This window comes from Sceloporus undulatus, chromosome 6 (assembly GCF_019175285.1).
Source record: "Sceloporus undulatus isolate JIND9_A2432 ecotype Alabama chromosome 6, SceUnd_v1.1, whole genome shotgun sequence".
NCBI classification, from domain to species: Eukaryota; Metazoa; Chordata; class Lepidosauria; order Squamata; family Phrynosomatidae; genus Sceloporus; species Sceloporus undulatus.
Window position 1 is genome coordinate 99,695,742 of NC_056527.1, and position 18,646 is coordinate 99,714,387.

The following is an 18,646-nucleotide window of genomic DNA, read 5'->3' on the forward strand; positions in this document are numbered from 1 at the left end:
ATCAAGGTCCATGCAGACTATACTTGCAAAGGCAAGGTTAAGGCCGTGACTTACACTAACCCTTAATTTGTAAAAACAGACCCTAGCCTGACCCTCATTAAAATTTAGAATATTTATCATATATTTCTAAAAAGCTAAAATGTTTATATTTGAAAAATACATGTAAATGTATATTTTTTCAGTGGGGATAATGCATACAAAAATATGTACAGTACTGTGTTTTCAATTTAATTCAGCAAATTTAACCTCTCTAATAAAAACACCATCTGAACTCTTTTTTAATGCGAGCTTTCACTGTAATTTTTAAAGAATTAGCATCCAGCTACTGTTGTTATTTCAAGAGACTTTCCAGTACAGTATTGGATTCAGTAAAAGAGAAAACTATCTCACCTACTTCAGCAATCATCCATGCCATCTGTATTGCCTTTCTCTAAGTCCTGCTCATATTCAACTCTGTGCAACAACAAGAAATGCAAGGCTGAGAATTATTGCATTCATTACCCATACCGCATAATTCCCTTGGATTTTTTTTAAAATTTGTTTTCTTACAAAATACTTCCCACACATATTTGGGGAGTTATTTCACTACATTTTGGGGGGCACTCCTGCGACCTGCCTGACTGTGCCAAATAAACTGTGCTCTACCCATTGGGATAGTCTAGGCTGCTCCCAAAGTATGTGCAGACAGCACCCTGGTCTGTTTGAATGCCAGAAGAGGGCTTTATTTATCTAGGAAGAAAACATTTTTTGTTCAATGTAGACCTTTTCTGGTCTAAGCAGTCCAGTAGCAGCCAAACATGGTAAATTGCCACCATCTACTCTTAGATATTTTGAATAAAAATATTCAGATTTTTCTACAAAAATCTGGGGGTTCTTGAGGGCCTCATAATGGCCTTGAAGCCACACACAGGCTGTGTACACACATTCTCCCCCCCTGCTTTTAGCAAACATGTCATAACTAGGAAAGAAGTAGTTAGGCTTGTAACTGAAAAATCAATAAACCAGACTTGAATTTTTCAGTGCATGATTTAGATATTTCCAATTGAACTTGTCATGCTTCTATTAACTAAGCTGCAGTGGATGCAAAGAAAAATGCAAAGTATGTATTAAGGTAATATAGTGGAACCTCGTTATCCATGGACTTGCCATCTGTGGATTCAAGCCCAATGGCACTGGATGCATGTGCCCATGTCACTATTAGGGACAACCCCATCCCTAATGGTTCTCCCGTGGATATGAAGGCCCCATTGTACTAATAGTCTTGTAGTTCAATTTATTGGAAATAATCAGAATTGCCTCATATTAATGATCAGTAGCTTTGTTTGCATGATGGAGTCATGTTGTGAAGTTCAGTCCTGCTGTTGCCAGTGGTATCAACCAGGAGATGAGAGATGAGAGTAAGAACATTTTATCTAGCTTTCTTGTTTCTAGTCAGAAAATGAATGCAGAGAAGAATGGAGGGTGAGTCTAGGCACCACAATGACTGGGAGGGAAGGAGGAAGCTAGCTAGCTTAGAAACTACAGATCCCAGGATTTTGTAGGGTGGAGCTGTGATAACTAAGGTGGTGTCAGACTGCATTTTTCCTACAGTGTAGATGCACTGTAAGCCTGGCAAATTTTAGGAAGCTAGGTGAGCTGAACCTTTGCACACAGCTCATTCCTGTTGCCTGGAATCAAACCCAAAATGATGGGAGAATTTGTACCCTCCTGCATGAAGATGCCCCACAAAACCCTGGGGCCAAGCCCTGAGATCTAGCAAGATGAACTGAGAAAATGGGAAGAAAACACACATTTATCAGTATTCTTTATCAAGAAGCTTTCTGTCAGTTTTCTCCACAGCTGTAGCCAAAAGCCAATTGAGTAATGCTGTTTTTTTATTAAAAAGGCAAAACACTCTTCACAGAATCACCCAAAGTCAATGATGACTTACGTAGTTCCAGGTGGAAGATATATGCACGCTCCATTTGACCATCCACAATATGGGTCTCTGGAAGCTATGCAGGATCTTTATGGAGAAAACAAGCATAAATTACCAATGCACATCTTTACTTTATGGTTTTCAAAGAGATTTTAGCAGTAAGAGAAAAGATGTCAAAAATACCCACTTTTTGCATGACCCATGGCGCTCACAACTTCCCAGGGGAACCCTTACAACACAGTGTGGGAATGCCACATAAAGAGCTCCTCTTGGCTTGTCCAGTTTCAGATCCATAACCTTCTTATATATTTTCATATCATGACTGCATCTGATTTAGAAAACAAATGTATGTAACAGTTCCATAAATCTTGGATAATTTACTATTCTGTCTTTAAGATAAAAATATAAAAAATCAGAACATCAGATCACATAAACTAACATCTAAGTTCAGACTTTAAGAACTGCTCAGATGGATTAGACAAAAGACAGAAATATTTTGAATGCATAGTAGTCTGTTAATAAGAATATTACAACAAAAATTTAAAAGCCCATTGATAAAAATGTTAAGAATTTAAAAAAATTGTCACCCCCACTCTCCCCAAGTCTCCAAGGTGCTTGTACATCTGAAAATTCTCAATTATTATTGCTCTTTGATTGAAAAAAAAAGATTGTTTAAGTGATACACACTTAGCCAAATTGTAAATGTACATCTCCTCTATGAAAATACTGTCTTTGATAAAATCATTGCCTTTTGGCCAAACCAAGATCTTAAAAAGCCATCCTTCTTCTGTTCCTATGAAAAGAACGGTGTTATCTTCATTCGGTCCAGCAGAATCATCAACAGCAATTTTTATTAGGAATCCTCTGAAATGACAATAACATATCACCATTTTAATTAATGCCTCAGTTTGTCATTTGTTTTATCAGACTTTTTATTTTATAGATAAGCATTGCATAACATTGCCAGCACAATGTATTTACATGTATATAAACATAAGCATAATCATTCCTTCCTTTCTCCAATGCCTTCCTGATGAGAAAAGAGCTTCTGGTATTCAAATGATGCACATCCTCAATGTGGCCGGAAGCTGCTCCTGGCCGCATGGTTTGAGACCTGCAGCAACAGCCCACTTTGGAAGCAGGCCATGTGATTGCCATGGTCCAGGTACAATCATGGCCAAAGCAGCCACAGGCCGGTCCTATGTGGTCCTCTGCTTTGCCCCTCTTCCATTCTATACACAAACTGAACACACTACCTCCCACATCTTGGCAGTCAGGGATGGGTCAGTTTATGTAGATGTGGATAAAAACCTCTCCTATACCAAAGTGATGATTACTACCATGACTTTCCCCCCTCCCACTATTACTTGTAGGAGGGCAACGGTTATCTCAGAAGCCAGGGAATGTTATATTTTGCTTATTTGTTTTAAAGAGCACTGGACCTGGGGCAACAAATAGAGGCAAATTTTAGGCCTATGTCTTCTTTTTTGTTTGCTTGCTTTTTGATTTTTGCTTTCATGAACCCAATGAGATGGTTCAGTTAATACTTTGCTGAACCAAATGTAAAACTGTGCCCCAGATTGTGATAACCTAAATGTATAAGGTCTGATTTAGTTAATTTAAAGTTGCTACCAGTAATGAAGCTCATCAGGATCCTAAAATCAATTCACTAGACAATTTTCAGGTAAATGAAGGAAATAAATCTCAAAGTGTGAATCCCTTGTTGACAACAGCTTTATCTCTTTCCTGGTCACACAATTATAAAGGAAAGTTCTTTTCCATAGAAAATTATTTAACTAGAGAGCTAAATAGCTCCCAAAGAAAGAGGTTTGGACTGAATGTCCTGGTCAAAAATTACTAGGTAATAGTTGTAGTTTCTCCATGTGTGGGTATGTCTTTTGTTTACAGGCAAAAGGGTTCAGCAGGTCTACTGCAAAGTTTCTACATTTTATGTACTCCTACAATACAGATCAGTCAGGATCTTAAAACATACTTCCTTGTAATAACATTCTACTGATGCCTGTACCCCTCTCCTGCTTTTCTGGATCCATGTCAGTTGCAATTCTACCAGACATGTTGATCTAGATGAAATGTTCTAAGAGTTCAAGTGAATTTCAAAGAAATAAAGAGCATATGAAAGAAACATGAACCATAAATTGAGGGAAAGATCCTTACGTAACTTGGGCCACTGTCTGCATAAACAATGGCTCATGATAAACTGCATCTACTGATGCATCCATGAGGGTATGTGTTTTGAGAAATTCTAGCGTCTCATCTGGAATTTCACTGGATGATGCGTACTCTTCAAGGGATCCAGAACCAGCACAAGAACCTGGTCTAAGTGAAACAAAATGTGGGAAAGAATCTGCTTATGTACTAATTTTGTATAAATATTACATTCTATCCTTGAAAAACAAACAAACAAACAAACAAACAAACAAACAAACTTTGCTAAGGGGTTTGGATAAAAATAGAACAATACTGTCAATTGAACATTTTTATAGTTCCTTTTCATGAAATGATTTCAATCTAATAAAACATGGTTTCTATAACCGTTATGATATAATACAGGAATAAGAATTGTGCAACCCTCTAGATATAACTGGACTGCATTGCTTTGTGTTCATTACAATGATTTATTCTAGGTCATATTATTTTGTGTCACAGTCTGAAAATAGCTGAAAGGCTATGCAGTCCCCATCCTGATTTAATTTATCAAAAACTTACCATATATACTTGTGTATAAGTCGAAAAATTTGGACCAAAAAAGTGAACTCTTAAAACATGGGTTAACTTATACATGGGCCAATATGGCAACAGGCTCTTTCTCAGCCTGGCAGTCTCTCGAAGGGACAGCTAAGCTGCAAAGCAGGAGGCATGGCAAGTGCTCTCTTCCCAAGCCTTGTCCCCACCATGGCTGCCCTATGGAGGACAGTGAAGGTGGAGAGGAGGATGGAGGGCAAGTCCTGGCCTCCCAACCCTTGTCCCCACCATGGCTGCCCCATGGAGGACAGCCAAGATGGGGAGAAGGAGGTGGGACAGGCATGCACCCTCCCAAGCCTCTCCCTAATATGGCTGTCTCCTGCGGAAATAGGTGGCGTGCAGAGGAGGGGGAGGAAAGATGCTGAGAATTTTACCGTTAACTTATCCACAGGTCATACCAAAATCCTAAATTTTGCCCCCCCAAATCTGCCCTTGACTTATACATGGGGGAGCTAACATATTCATCTTTCTTCCTCACTCCTGATTTTTTTTTTAAAAAAGTTCTCCATCTTGGCACTTTTACTGCAGATTATATAAATAGCCATTCTTACTCAACCTTCTTTTCACTTTCTTTTTCTTAGAAATTATGGCATGGCTGAACATTTCCCCCCTCCAATTCCTTGACTGTCTATGCTAAACAGGAAAAGCCACCTATGTTCCCATACCAGTGCCTCAAATATATGCTCTAGCAAATGGTGGAATAGATTCAAGGACTGCTGGCTGTAATTTTTCCCTCTCTTTTATGAGAAAAGCAAAATTCATTCTAAAGAGTATATGGAAGTGAGCTGAATTGCTCTCTAAATATTGCCATCCCATATGTATAAAGTTGAAATATAAGGAATTTTGCCAGTTTTCCAGGCTAGAATTAAAACCAGGCAAAATGAGTTCAACAGCATCCTTTCAGTTCACCTTGGATTGACACTATGAGATATCATACTATTGTTCCCTCAGGAGTTCTGGGGTGGGGTGGGTGGAACTGCTTTCAGTAAATCTCCACTTCCAGACCTCATCAGCATTTGTTATTCTGCCTTAGTGAACTTTATTTTGGATTTACATTGTAGACTAAAGTTGATTTTTTTTAAAATCACTATCCCAGTTTTGCTGCCCACTTAGTGGCCCAACCTACCTGGGTTTGGGAACTTCATAATCAGGAACTGGCGTCCATATTGAAACTGGAGTTCTTTGATGTTTGAAACTCCCAATGAAGGCCTTTTCAATTTCACCAATGTCAAAAGCACAGCAAGCAGATCCAGGGATGCTGCAAGATATTTGCAGAAGTTGTGAATCATCTTACAGGGAGAAAAGCAATTTCTTGTTATGATATCTGCGCTGGCTACTGATCTATTTCCAGTCACAATGCAAAGGGTGGGTTATGACCTTTAAAGTCCTATACAGTTTGGCTCCAGTCTGTCCAAAACCGAGGTGGGCAACTGTCCAGGGGGCAGGGGCAATTTTCCTGACAGGGTGTTTTTTTTAATATATGAGGTGTGCATTTTTAGTTATGTTTTTAACTTCTGCATGTTTTGTATTTTATAGTATTTTAATTAGATGTTTTAATTGTTTTTAAATTTTTATTCTGGTGTTTTAATAATGTTTTGTCCTATGAGCTGCCTTGGGACCCTTGTTTGGGAGAAAAGCAGCATAGAAATGAAAGAAACAAACAAATTGATTTTTAAATGGCGATTAATTTTTTTTTCAAAAAGTTCAAAAAATATGGAAACTAAGCTTTTCTAAAACCAAAAGTTGTGGAACTGAATCCATGCATAGTGATGGATTATGCTTCCACTCCATTGATTATTTTCCCATCTGAATGATTTTATAATTAATACTTTATCAATTTGTTCCTTATTTAAAACAATTTATTGTATTTCTTCTATTTATTTCTAGGTTCTTATGTATGCAGCAAAAATAATATGGTTAAACTATGTATATTTCTGCACATGACACAGTTATATCAGTTCAATACCACCTTAACTGTTGTTGTTCCATTCTAATGAATCCTGGGATGGCCTGGTACTTAGAATGTTCTGTTAGAGATCTTTAGTCCATTTCCTGAACTACAATTTGCATTGTCCCAAATGTCATCTATAGTACAGAACTAAATTGATTTTATCTTCTCTTTGCTGCTTTCTAAACACCACACCATCTAGAAATCCTAGGATTCCTTAGATTGAAGCCACAACAACTATTATAAAATGGTGTGAAACTGTTATAATTTATACAAGCATGTGACAAGAGGAAGTGGTGTTTCATAATTACCTATTTTTAGGAGTGGTGAAAAGTGCAAAGACCATGTCCCGATCCTGGACCTTAACAACATCTGTAACATCTTGCAAGATGTCAAAGGAGAAGGGTGGATCTCCAGGAACTGTGCAGATCAGCCGTGCCTTCAGGAAAGAAGTCCACTCTTTTTCTAGGAATCTTATATTTCCACCTATGTCATTCTTACATACTCGAGCTACTCTGGCTACAGTAACCTGCAGAGGAAGATAAAATGTTGATGAAAAAATCATGAAAGAGATTTTTTGCAGTTTCTCAACATTTTTATTTTAAAGAAGAGAGTAAGATATGAAATACCCCAACCAATCTATTGAATACTAGGGTTTTTAAATCAGTACTCCTCCTCCCACCAATGTAATCATAGAATCCTAGAATTGGAAGGAACCAGAAAGTACATCTAGTTCAACACCCTCCATGCATGAATGCAAAACTACAGCCCTCTTGATGCCTATCCCACCTCTCTTTGAAAACATGCAAAGAATGAGGCTACTAACCTCTAAGGCAGTCTATTCCACCACTGCAGGTTCTTACAATAAAAAAGTTGTTCCTAAAATATGGGTGGAATCTCTTTTCTTGATATTTCAACCAATTGGTTCATGTCCTAGTCACTGGAGTTGCAGAAGAAAATCTTATTCTATCTTCTACATGATATCCCTTCATGTATTTAAAGTCTTAGTATTCTCTTTTTCAAGTTAAACATACCAGCTCCCTGGTAATCTCTGCCAGAAAAGATATGTTTTTGCCTGCTGCCCTCAGACTGTGGAATGGCCTGCCAGAAGAGAAATGACAGCTGAAAATGCTGAGGACATTTAAATGACAGCTGAAAATTTCCTCAGCATTTTCAGCTGTCATTTCTTTTCTGGCAGGCCATTCCACAGTCTGAGGACAGCAGACAAAAAAGTCTTCTGTGAAACCATTGCCAGCCTAGTCCTGGCCAATTGGAGCAAACATTTGCCAGAGGACCTGAGTGTACAAGGTGGATTGTATGGAAGAACGTGATTCTGTAGGTAACCTGGACCAAAACCATGCTGGGCTTTAAAAGTAATAACAACGCTTTGTACAGTACTTTGCCTGGAAACTTATTGGCAGCCAGTGGAGTGCTTTTAAGATCTGTTAAATATGATAATTCATGAATCACTATCCATACTCAGTCTGGCTGCATAATCAGCATAAGGGTTTGGGGTTTCTTATTCAACTTTATGTGTAAGTGGGTTGTGACTCTGGGTATAGCCCAGACAGTGGTATAGGTGTTTGGGTACTTTGTCCAAAAATTGATTGGCTGTGAAGTTGGACCTCTAAAAATCTCTCAGATGTCAGAAAATACGCAATATGTGCTATATCCACAATAGGAACAATGACAGGTATTTATATGCTCACATTTGAGAATGCCAGGATGGAGGGGAGCATTTTCCTGCCACAACAGCAAAACTGTTTCCAGTGTGGTGGATGACCTCCCACAATGAAAGGTGTATAGATTTGTTGGGATGTCTTTTTTGTCCGTGGTGGGTTTAAAAAAACAACAACAACAACCCTGTAAACCATAAGTGCTGGAATTTGGGGATATTGTTGACCTATGCTCACATAACCTGGGATTAAATGTGAATAACAGCTTTCACTGTGGATGAATAAGGATGTATTCAGTACTCCCTTGTATGATGCCTTCACACCCATACAATGCAGCTTTGAATGACATCACACTCTTCTTCAACCATTTAGTGGCTGAAGAGATTGTGAGGAACTGTTTAATGGCCAGAATAAGGTATCACCTCTGCAGCTGGGAGAAAAAAGCAAGTGATACTTTTCCAGATCTCTAACATACTTAGTGGGAATCCAAGACCACAGTGGGTATTCCTCTTCCCCAGCTGCAGAACACTACCCAGGCAATTATTTTTGTGGCTACTAAATGTCCATTGGGGGCATGCACAGTGATGAGAAGCTGCCTTATGCAGGAAGAATGGAGAACAGAAGATATGCAAGTACCTTTATGGAACATGACACACCACAAGCATCATACAGGAATATGACTATTGTTTACTACAGTACAAGTGACAATCTCCATGAATATCATTGTTATTTCTGGCTCACATTTCAAGTTCATTCTTACCTTTCATCAGTCTAGTTTCTGTCTCTTACCTTTGCCACACCATGGTATTCTACTGATACTTCTCGAAAGAAAAAGTAAATATATTTGCCATAATCCACTGCATGGACAAAACTGGGGTCTGCAAACAAGGCAAAATGTTTTGTTCATGAATACATAAATATGAGTTGCGATTTTCCATCATGGTCTATGTTTAGTAACTTTATGAATCTGTACCTAAATTACAGAAATGTAACAAAATCCTGAAGACAAAATTATAAAGTGAACACTAAAGTTGGGTAAAATAAGACTGTTAGGAATCCTACAAATCCCAGAGATCATGGAATTTGCCCTTCAGGAAGAGGTATTTAGAGTCAGCCAGAGAATACTAGTGTCTCACCAAACTACAAATTCCAGGATTCCATAGGATGTAGCTGAAGCAGTTGAAGTGTTATCAAAGTGTTGTAACTATGTGATGTGAAAGAGACACAAGAAAAAAGTGTTGTTTTTTCCTTCTCTTTGTCTTGCCTACCTTTCAGCCATCTTGAATCCTGTTTCACTGTCCGTAACCTTGGGTTGTCTCCAAGGCTCCGGTAAATGATTGGATCTAGTCCATGGAAGTCTGTCACTGTTGCAGAATACAGATTGTTATCTTTATGGATGAGGGATGCAAAATGTGAAAGACAGAGAGAGAGAGAGAGACTCTGAGTACAATTCATCTGTCAATAAGATGAGGCATCTTAAATAAACCATGGCGGGGTACATACCTCCGCTTTGCGGCGGTCTGCCGCCGCCGCCAGTAGGTCCGCGGGGGAGCCGGAGCCTTCAGACGGCGCGACTCCCGCGCGGACTGCCAGGGGTGCACTCGCTATGTCACAAAGGGCGCGATGCGTACAGACGCTCAGCGTCCGATACGCAAATATGGCGCCGGCCATGTAGAAGGGCCGGTGCCATTTTGTACGGACGGAGTCCGTACTAGGCCCAGGGGCGTCTATAAGAGACGCCCCTTTTTTAAAATGGGACGTCCTCCGGACGTCCCAAATGGCGGTATAGAAAGCCCCCAAGAGAACGTTTGGAATGAGGGGTATAACTAGGGGTGGGGATGAAGGCATTGCTTCTCTTTCCACAAATAGAATTTTCCTTCAGTCTCCACATACCTAACATTGCAGTAATTTAAAACTTCAGTTGAGCATTTACAAAAACAGTTTAGGCATCCAAAAAATTGAAGGAGGCCAATTTTAAAACAGCTAATATATAAGTTAAAGGTATGTACAATTCTCAATGCTTCACTCCCTGCAATTGAGGACTAAAGGAAAAAAACCATTGTAACTCTATCCCGGGATGAAGGCTTTACCAATATATAGCTCAAACAGTAAGAATTGTGACCTTTTCATTATAGGGGGATAATACAGCTGGACTTGATATGGAGACTGAAAATGGTTGCTTAAAATTCTGAGACATGTATTGTCAGGGATGATGGGAGTTGTAGCTCTTCACCTCTGGCTCTAACTCACCACCTTGTTATGCACCGGCGCTGACCAGTTTTGGCCAGTGGTTAATGCTTTTCTCCAAAGCAGCAGAGTTTCAGAGAATAGGCTGAAGACCCTGACAAACTCTCCAAGCCTTCTCTCTCTCCTTCCACAGAAGTCTTCACACTTCTCCAGGATCCTGCTGGCTCTTGTATCTTCAGTCAAGACACCAGACAACTCAGTAGTCTTATATAAAAGATCTACTTTATTCTACTATATACAAATATTAATGCCCTCACAAATCACAATCTCTACAATCTCCAAACTACTCACAAAACTCCACAACTACCCACAAAATCCATTGGCAATCATAGCAATTATTATAGCCATTGTTAATTACCACCCACTTAGTCAGTTTCCACCCAGTGGGCGTGTACATCCATTTTGATTCACATAGTTCAACCCATACTTAAGAATTTCATCATCTCACCTTGTACACTTAATGATTCTCAGGTGTTTTCAATTATACACTCTATAATTCTGTCCTTGGCATTCAAGCCTTCTAAATTACATTAGCTTTTACACCTGTGTGGCTTCTTAATTGCTTTTGCTTAGTCATAGTGACTCTCACATACATGTTTTATTTCTTCTACTGTATATCCCATGTTGCATTTTCCTTAACATGTATGACCCACTTCAAAAAAAAAAGCTCATCAGGATGAGTGGGATTTCCAAAATCACCCTAGTATTTGCTGATTTGTTTTTGATTAGAGAAGTGCAAGCTGAATGATATGGTAAAAGAGCAGCACATTAAAAAATGAGGCAACAAGTCCTTATCTTCTCAACAGCCCTGTGCTACTTTGAATGGATTGTTCCTATTTGCTCAAGGCAAAGTGGTCTGTGGTGAAACTGAGACCCCAAACAGATGGGCCAAATTGACCAGCACAGTTCATGCTGGGACTGTGGCAACCACACACACACGGTCCCAATCTGGGCCATGGCTGCTGTCCTGAACCAGGCCATGGGCTCCTTTCCTTCTTGATCCGGTTCTTTACAGATGATGTGGGCTCAGTGCGGCTTCTCACCATGTTTGAGGCATATGTCATGTGAATACCATGCCCCAAGTACAGTTGGAATCTATGGCATTTGGCCCATGTGTTTTGGGCCTGAGTGGCTCTCTCTAGGAATGCTTGCTCTCTTGAAGAAGAGAGAAGTACAAGGAGATGTGTTCACGACACTGAACAACTCTTCTTACTTCACTGCTCTAAGCAGTCAGTTTTTAAAGCAGTTTTTATGTGCTTTAGCATTCTCTGAATGTGAGAACAGCTGAATTACAGTAAGTGAAGCAATTTTAAAAATATAGTCTCCCTCCTTTCTTATTACCTGCAAACAATGCAACATTGCCCTCCGTTTGAAAGTAAGGGCATTTGCCTTTTCCACTGATGTCTTCTCCTTCAGGCTCCAGAGTATCCTCCTGAAATCAAATTGGAAGCTCACCAGAGAAATGAATGTCTCTAAAACATGGGTGGACCATCACAAACTGTTGGAATACATTTCATATCATTCCTCATCACTAGATATATCAGTCAGGGGTTACAGAAGTTGTAGTCCAGTGATACCTGGAATGCCACACACTCCTTACCGATAGTCTGTTCTATATGGCTTCTGTGGGAAAACACTGTTGCAAAGAGGGAAGCGTGAAGTCTTGGATTAGCTGGGGAAATAGCAGGGATTACCCATGAAAGCCATCATCTCAAATCTCTGTTATTTTATTTTCCTCAAGCAAATCTTGCAGGAAATTAGAAAAAGCTTAATTCATTCTAAGGCAAAGAGGCATCATCCCTTATCTATTAAGCCTCAGCAAGGGACAAGCACACCCTAACCTCAGACTGGGCCACTACATATTCTGGCTTCTGATCAATGGGATGGAGCAAACTACAAGAAAGAAACCCTTTGTGGACTTAAAGACAGCGGTGGACTTAAACATAGGCTGGGTAGGCAACTTTCAGGAGTGCTGTAGCTGTGCATACTTGCATGGCTGGGTTGGACTATATGGCCCTGATGATCCTTTTCCATTCTCAGATTGCATGATTCTATTATTCTCATTCCCTTCCATTGCTTAGGTCAAGGGTGTGGTATGAGCCCTCCAGATGTTTTTGGACTTCAGATCCCATTAGTTGTATCCTGCATTGCCAACAGTAATGGATTATTGAAGTTGCAGTTTAAGGACCTCCGGAGGACTATAAATTTCCCAGCCTGTTTCAGGGAAACTGGAAATTCTGACCAAAGCTAGATAACACTTTTGAAAATTTTAATATGTCCCCAAAGTTATTTTCTATATATTCTATTTTATATAGCTTAGGAAAAATTAACTGTCATTTCTAAATACAACTTAAATGTCAGTTGCAACTTAAGTGTATACAATGTAATTGGTATGCACCTAAAATCCTTTAGCATTATGTCAAATGGAAATTTGGCTTTCTTTAGAGTAACTGACATGACTCACAATGTCACCAGTTTTCTGATTCTGTGAATGTACTCTGTTGACAATAATGCTTCTTGGAGCTCAGTGTATTGTAACTGAATGAAAAATTTCTCAATGATGTGTTTTCTTACAGATAGAAAGTGTACCTTGTAATGTCTGCAGGTGGGACTGAAAGCATTTGTGCCACAGATGAATAACAAATTCTCATTTCTTTTTAGGAGAACCTTGATAAAATTATGACATTCATCCTATGACAAATGAAAATAACAAGCAATGAGAAATAGCATTTCAACAAATGCATTGTAACTATCTCCTATTAGACTTATATGGCAAGTAAACAAAGGCCGGTTAAAAAAGGGGCGTCTCTTCTAGACGCCCCTGGCTCTAATACGGACTCTGTCCATACAATATGCTGCCAGCCGTTCCACACGGCCGGCACCATCTTTATGTATCGGACGCTGTGCGTCCGAACGTGTCATGGCACTAATGACGTCGCGAGTGCACCAGCGGCGCCTCGCGATGTCATTAGGGCACAACAGAAAGAAGCTCCATTTTGGAGCTTCTTTTTTGCTTCGCAAGGAAGCTGCGCGGTGTGGCTGCGACGGCTCCCTTACAGAGCAAACGGCGGCAGCGGCAGACCACCTTAAAGCAGCGGTCTATAACCTGCCATAGAGACTCACTGCTAGGTGCATAAAAAAACTAGTTGCCAAAAACAATATACTCCAATTTTTATTTTAATCGTTCTTTAAAATCGCCGCGAGACAGATGTGTTTCATTAGCTTTATTTTAAAAGTTTGATTGTTAGGAAAGGGAGAACATAGGCTTCATCATGATTTGTGAGAGCTTTATACCACCATGGCAGAATATGTGCAGTTCACTCACAAGTTCCCAGTTCGGTCCCTGGGATCTGAAAGAAAATCCCCTGCCCCTTTGTCCCAGCCATTAGCCCTTTAGGTTCACAATACAAGGTAGGAAAAAGACCTGAGGCACCTTTAGTTCAAAATCAATTAGGTAAACTGGGCCCCAAATCTCTGCTTAGGCTGCATCCACACTGCAGAAATAATCCAGTTTGACACCACTTTAACTGCCATGACTCAATGTTATGGAATTCTGGAAATTGTAGTTTAGTGGGGCATCCAGACTCTCTTTACAAAAAAGGCAAAATATCTCACAACAATCACAAATCCCTGTATTCCATAGCATTGAGTCATGGAAGTTAAAGTGGTGTCAAGCTGGAATATTTCTGCAGTATAGATGCAGCCCTAGTGTGTAAGGAACTAGGTGAATCTAAGCTGAGTGAGTAGGCCAACCAGTGAAGAAAGATTGTGTTGAGTTGATATATCTTTCCAGACCTTAACTCACAGTGTGGGTTTTATCATGATGCACTGCATCTCTTTATGTACTCACCCCCTTCAACAACCCATAGTTGCAGCAATGGGAGAAACAGAGAGGAGTACATGTTCATTAGTAATACAAGAGGATGAAAAGAATTAAATAAATTGGAGCTAGATCCTAAAAATATCGGCAAATAATTCCAGAACTGTAGAATTTAATCCATTTAACCTAGGCAGTAATAAGCATGGACTGAGGGGAAAGAGAATCCAAATTTGGGATGTTTTTGTACAGTTTTATATCAAAGATTCACTGCTTTAGGAAGTTTGGACTTTTCAGGAGCTCCTTCTGCCAAAATTAATAGATTTCTGCCAGCAGAATCAAAAAGAAGCAAAATTACTTACTAAGAGTATGGTGTGATATGGGAAAAGGTTGATAGGTGGGGATGACACTGGGTGACTCAACCCTAATGACACTAATGTCTGCCAGCAGAGCAATCTGCAGACAGAACTTCTCTGTTGGCTATAATGTCAGGACAAGGAGTCCAAAAGAAGGGCAGAGAAAGTATGTTATGCCAGATCCAAATATCTTCCAACTGAGGGAAATCAGGTAAAAATATCTGAGTGGCCACCACATTGAAGTATCTCATTCTCCACATTTTCTGCCTCCCTTCAGGAAGAAAAAAGACATACATTTACATCAGTACTTGCCTTTAGTTGTCCAAGAATCCTGCATCCCTCTTGAGCAGTTTCACTGGCTTCCCATACTAATTTCTGTGAAGATCCACAAATAAATTTATTAGAATGTGGCTCACATTTGATTTCAAGTGTAGGGATTGGTAAATCTGTCGGTGTCCCTTTATTTCATATCAGGATTTTAGGAATTTATGCAATTTAGGATTAGAAATGGACTGAAACAAAATTCTCACCCATCTCTATTAGGGGTGGGGTCACATGTTAGTTTCTACTTCCAACAAAGGTAAAACTTTTTTTAAAAAATGGGACTACATTTGGCACTTTCCACCAAAATAGCACTTAAAATTTTGCAAATGTAAAAGCATGGAAGCTTCTCTTGAGAGGCTCAATGTTGTCTGCTTAACAAAGTGGGTTGTGGCCTCATAAAGAACAGAGACATTTTTTATCTCAGGCGAAGTGCCTTTTTGTATTTGTAATGGAATTCAAAATTTATCTCCTTGGCTCTGTTTTCAGAGCCACATTGCCATAAGGAAGAGGGGCCTGCCTCCATAGATTACATTTTGTACCATCTCAACACATAACAACACAACATCATCCCCACAACAAATGTCTGTCTGATGTGGGAGATCCTACCATCAACTTTAAATCAGCATAGCCTCTTGTCTCCCAGGAGCACACAATCCTATAACAATGGAATGATAGTGTCATGATGGGAACATTACTTACCTTGCTTAAATAAATTTGGTCTGTATATGATTCATCCAAATTGACAGTATAAACATGGTCTCTGTAAATAAAAGAAAAAAGGATCAAGATTAACTATATGTGGAGCATGTATCAATGTGTTGCAGACCGTAGTTCTGGATTCCCCCTCCCTTCTTGTTATCTCCCCCTGATATCACCTTTTAAATTGCGGTAGCATTGCAGCTATGGTATCTAAATGGAAGCTATCAGAAAATATGCCTGTTAATAATAGAATATAATGCCTCCAGATGCCTTGGAAAAATATCTGGAACATACTGGGAGGGGAAGATTAAAGCCTCTCAGAGAAACACCACCATCTAAAGTATGGGTGGAGAATAACGTGGCCCTTGAGATCTTATTGGAGTCCAGCTCCCAGCATCACTGGCCAATTTAGTCTAAGGTAAAGGGTGCTGGGAATCGCTGTCAAACAACATATGGTGGTCAAATGCCCCCCCTAATCTGGGGGTATATTAAAACTCCTAGTCCAACAATGACCTCCCCTGAAAACAAATTCCCCATATATGACTCTATATGACCCTGTTTTGCTGCTTTTTGATGTCATGTTTAAAAACTGGCAGGAGAGACTTTGACTTGTTACCGTCTAATAGTGATTGTCTCATTATTAGCCAATGGCTATATAGCAGACACAGAATTTGGAATTTGCTTTGTGATGCCAGTGTCAAAAACTAGGAAAAACCAACTTCAGCTTGCTGTTGTCTAGTTGTTATTGTCAAGTCGTGAACCTATGGTTGCACTCCATACACAGACTTTGGAATGCATGTACAAATGTGTGTGTACATACAGGAGATGTATTATTTTCATTTGTGAAGAGATTCCCTTAGTGGTCCAAATGCCTTCAGCCAACACCACCCACTAGCCAAGGTTTTACAGGAGCAAGCCCTTTATGGTTGGATAAGATATTGTTCTTGTTATATGAGTGCATTCTGATTCAGATACAAACGACTTGAACCATGGAGTTCTAAATACTTGTAATCAAAAGAGAAAAGAGGGCACACCTGCCCAGTGCCACGTCTCACATTAATTTTGTTTGAGGTGCACGAGAGATGGACACCTTCCTTCCTGTAGTGCAGGGCTGAACAGTCTTCAGCCTATGGACCACACAGATCCTTGACTGCCTCTGTTTGCTGTTTCCACAGAAATGGTTGGGCCTGCCATGACTGTTGGCCAGATTAGTGCAACAGAGAAAAGTAGTAGTACTGGGGGGGGGGGGACACTTCTCTCTTTCCTCTTCCATTTCAGAAGAGAAGATGATGTTCTAATTTCCTCCTTGTAAGAACCAATAAATTCCTTATGAGAAGCAATGGAACATGTAGACTGGGATGGAAGATCAATAGGGATAATCAGTCACAGTGTTATGTATGTAAGTGTACGTAATGCATTTCACCCAGCATCGAACGAGTCCCTTCACTTAAGGGAAAATTCAGTTTTCTGTGGCATTTTATGCCCCTTTGTTGTCTGACAACCTTTTCTAGAAGCATGTAAGACAACCAAAGAAATTAAAATATAAACAATCAGCCAAAGCCAACTTAGAGGAGTCAGTACTATTCAGAAAAGTAATAAAATTGTTCAGAATCCAACCTAGCACCAATGTAGAGGGTTGCATCTGACAGCATGAGCAGCTGGATGTCCATTTTCAGAGCTGTTGTGGAAGAATCGTCAGCCCCATAACCCATAAATGCTGGGTAACTATGTGAGTCTAGTGGGAGAAAACGAGGGGTATCAGGAAAAGAAGACAGAATCATTTAATGAAGACATGCCGATGCTAGGTAGTGATATATATGCAGATGTGTAAATCCATTTGTGCAGATTTCCTCCTTTTTTCATCTTTAAGCCCAGTCTATGCTATTTCCATGTCTGATTTTTAATACATTTTAAAATAATAGTGCAATTTAATTTCTCTTCAGATATTTTTCTTCATCTTATATTATTCATGGTGAAGCTTGACAGCATCTTTTCCACAAAATGGTAGATCAGTGGCTGTTTTGGGAGATATACTGAAATTTTGGTAAAACTGTAATGAATTTTTGAACACATTTGGGTAACAGTAAGAAATAAAAAGTGTTTCACATGTGTCCAATGAGGAAAATTCTGGACTGGTGAAAATCTGCCCAGTTCAGGACCTATCCTGTGAAAAAAAGTGCATGTGGGTTTTTTGTGCATAAAACAGCTTTTGCTGTGAAAGGAAGAATATTTTCTGCAACAAAAACAATGTCTCTGAAGGAATTCTTTTTCATGCAGAAAATGCAGTTTCCTGCACACAAAATGCTGCTTTTAAGTCCTGAATTGCAAATAGTCTCCAAAAACTGTACAGCTTTGAAAGAAGTTTCTTTCGTCAGGAAGAAAATTGCTACAATTACCCATTGCTTCTTTGAAGAGTGAAGTCTTCAAAGAATGAAAACCCTAGATTTCAGGAGACTTAGTAACTGTCATCTTGACCTGTAAACTGCAACTGGAAGTCTGTGGAAAAAGAAATGTCTCTGCTTTTCATACTCACAAGCAGCATCTACCATACTGATCGGGAGTGCATCATATGGGAAACTGGCCCCAAAGTGTAGTAGCGTGATGCATAGTAAAATAAACTCTGTTCTCATAGTACTATGAAGGATCTTATTTTTCCACTTCTTCCTGTAGAATACAAACAAGAGCATAAGTGATTTATAGTCTGCATAACTAAGAGCTACCTCAAAAGGCTTTATTAAGTTTACTCAAAAAAAGCTGAAAAGCTGCTTCACAGTCACCATATTATTAGACTATAATCTGTTTAAACACTTCCACTCATGATTGTAGAGACTTTTTAAAAGTATTGCAGACTAGTCATATGCCCGTTTTGTAGTATCAACATATCTTAACTCTTCTGCA

At 39.5% G+C, this 18,646-nt stretch overlaps 1 protein-coding gene across 1 annotated transcript; it reads right to left on the minus strand.

The window, feature by feature from the left end:
* Nucleotides 1-395: 395 nt before the first annotated feature.
* LOC121935175 (semaphorin-6A-like) lies at nt 396-18,378 on the minus strand. The gene is made up of 15 exons (XM_042476402.1): nt 18,282-18,378; nt 17,366-17,483; nt 15,749-15,809; nt 15,038-15,100; nt 13,142-13,243; nt 11,894-11,984; nt 9,574-9,693; nt 9,095-9,183; nt 6,941-7,158; nt 5,808-5,939; nt 4,094-4,255; nt 2,606-2,782; nt 2,106-2,246; nt 1,931-2,005; nt 396-453 (listed from the first exon to the last, which is right to left on the minus strand). The coding sequence occupies exons 1-15, from the start codon at nt 18,376-18,378 to the stop codon at nt 396-398; spliced, it is 1,704 nt and encodes a 567-aa protein (XP_042332336.1).
* Between the last annotated feature and the right edge of the window lie 268 nt (nt 18,379-18,646).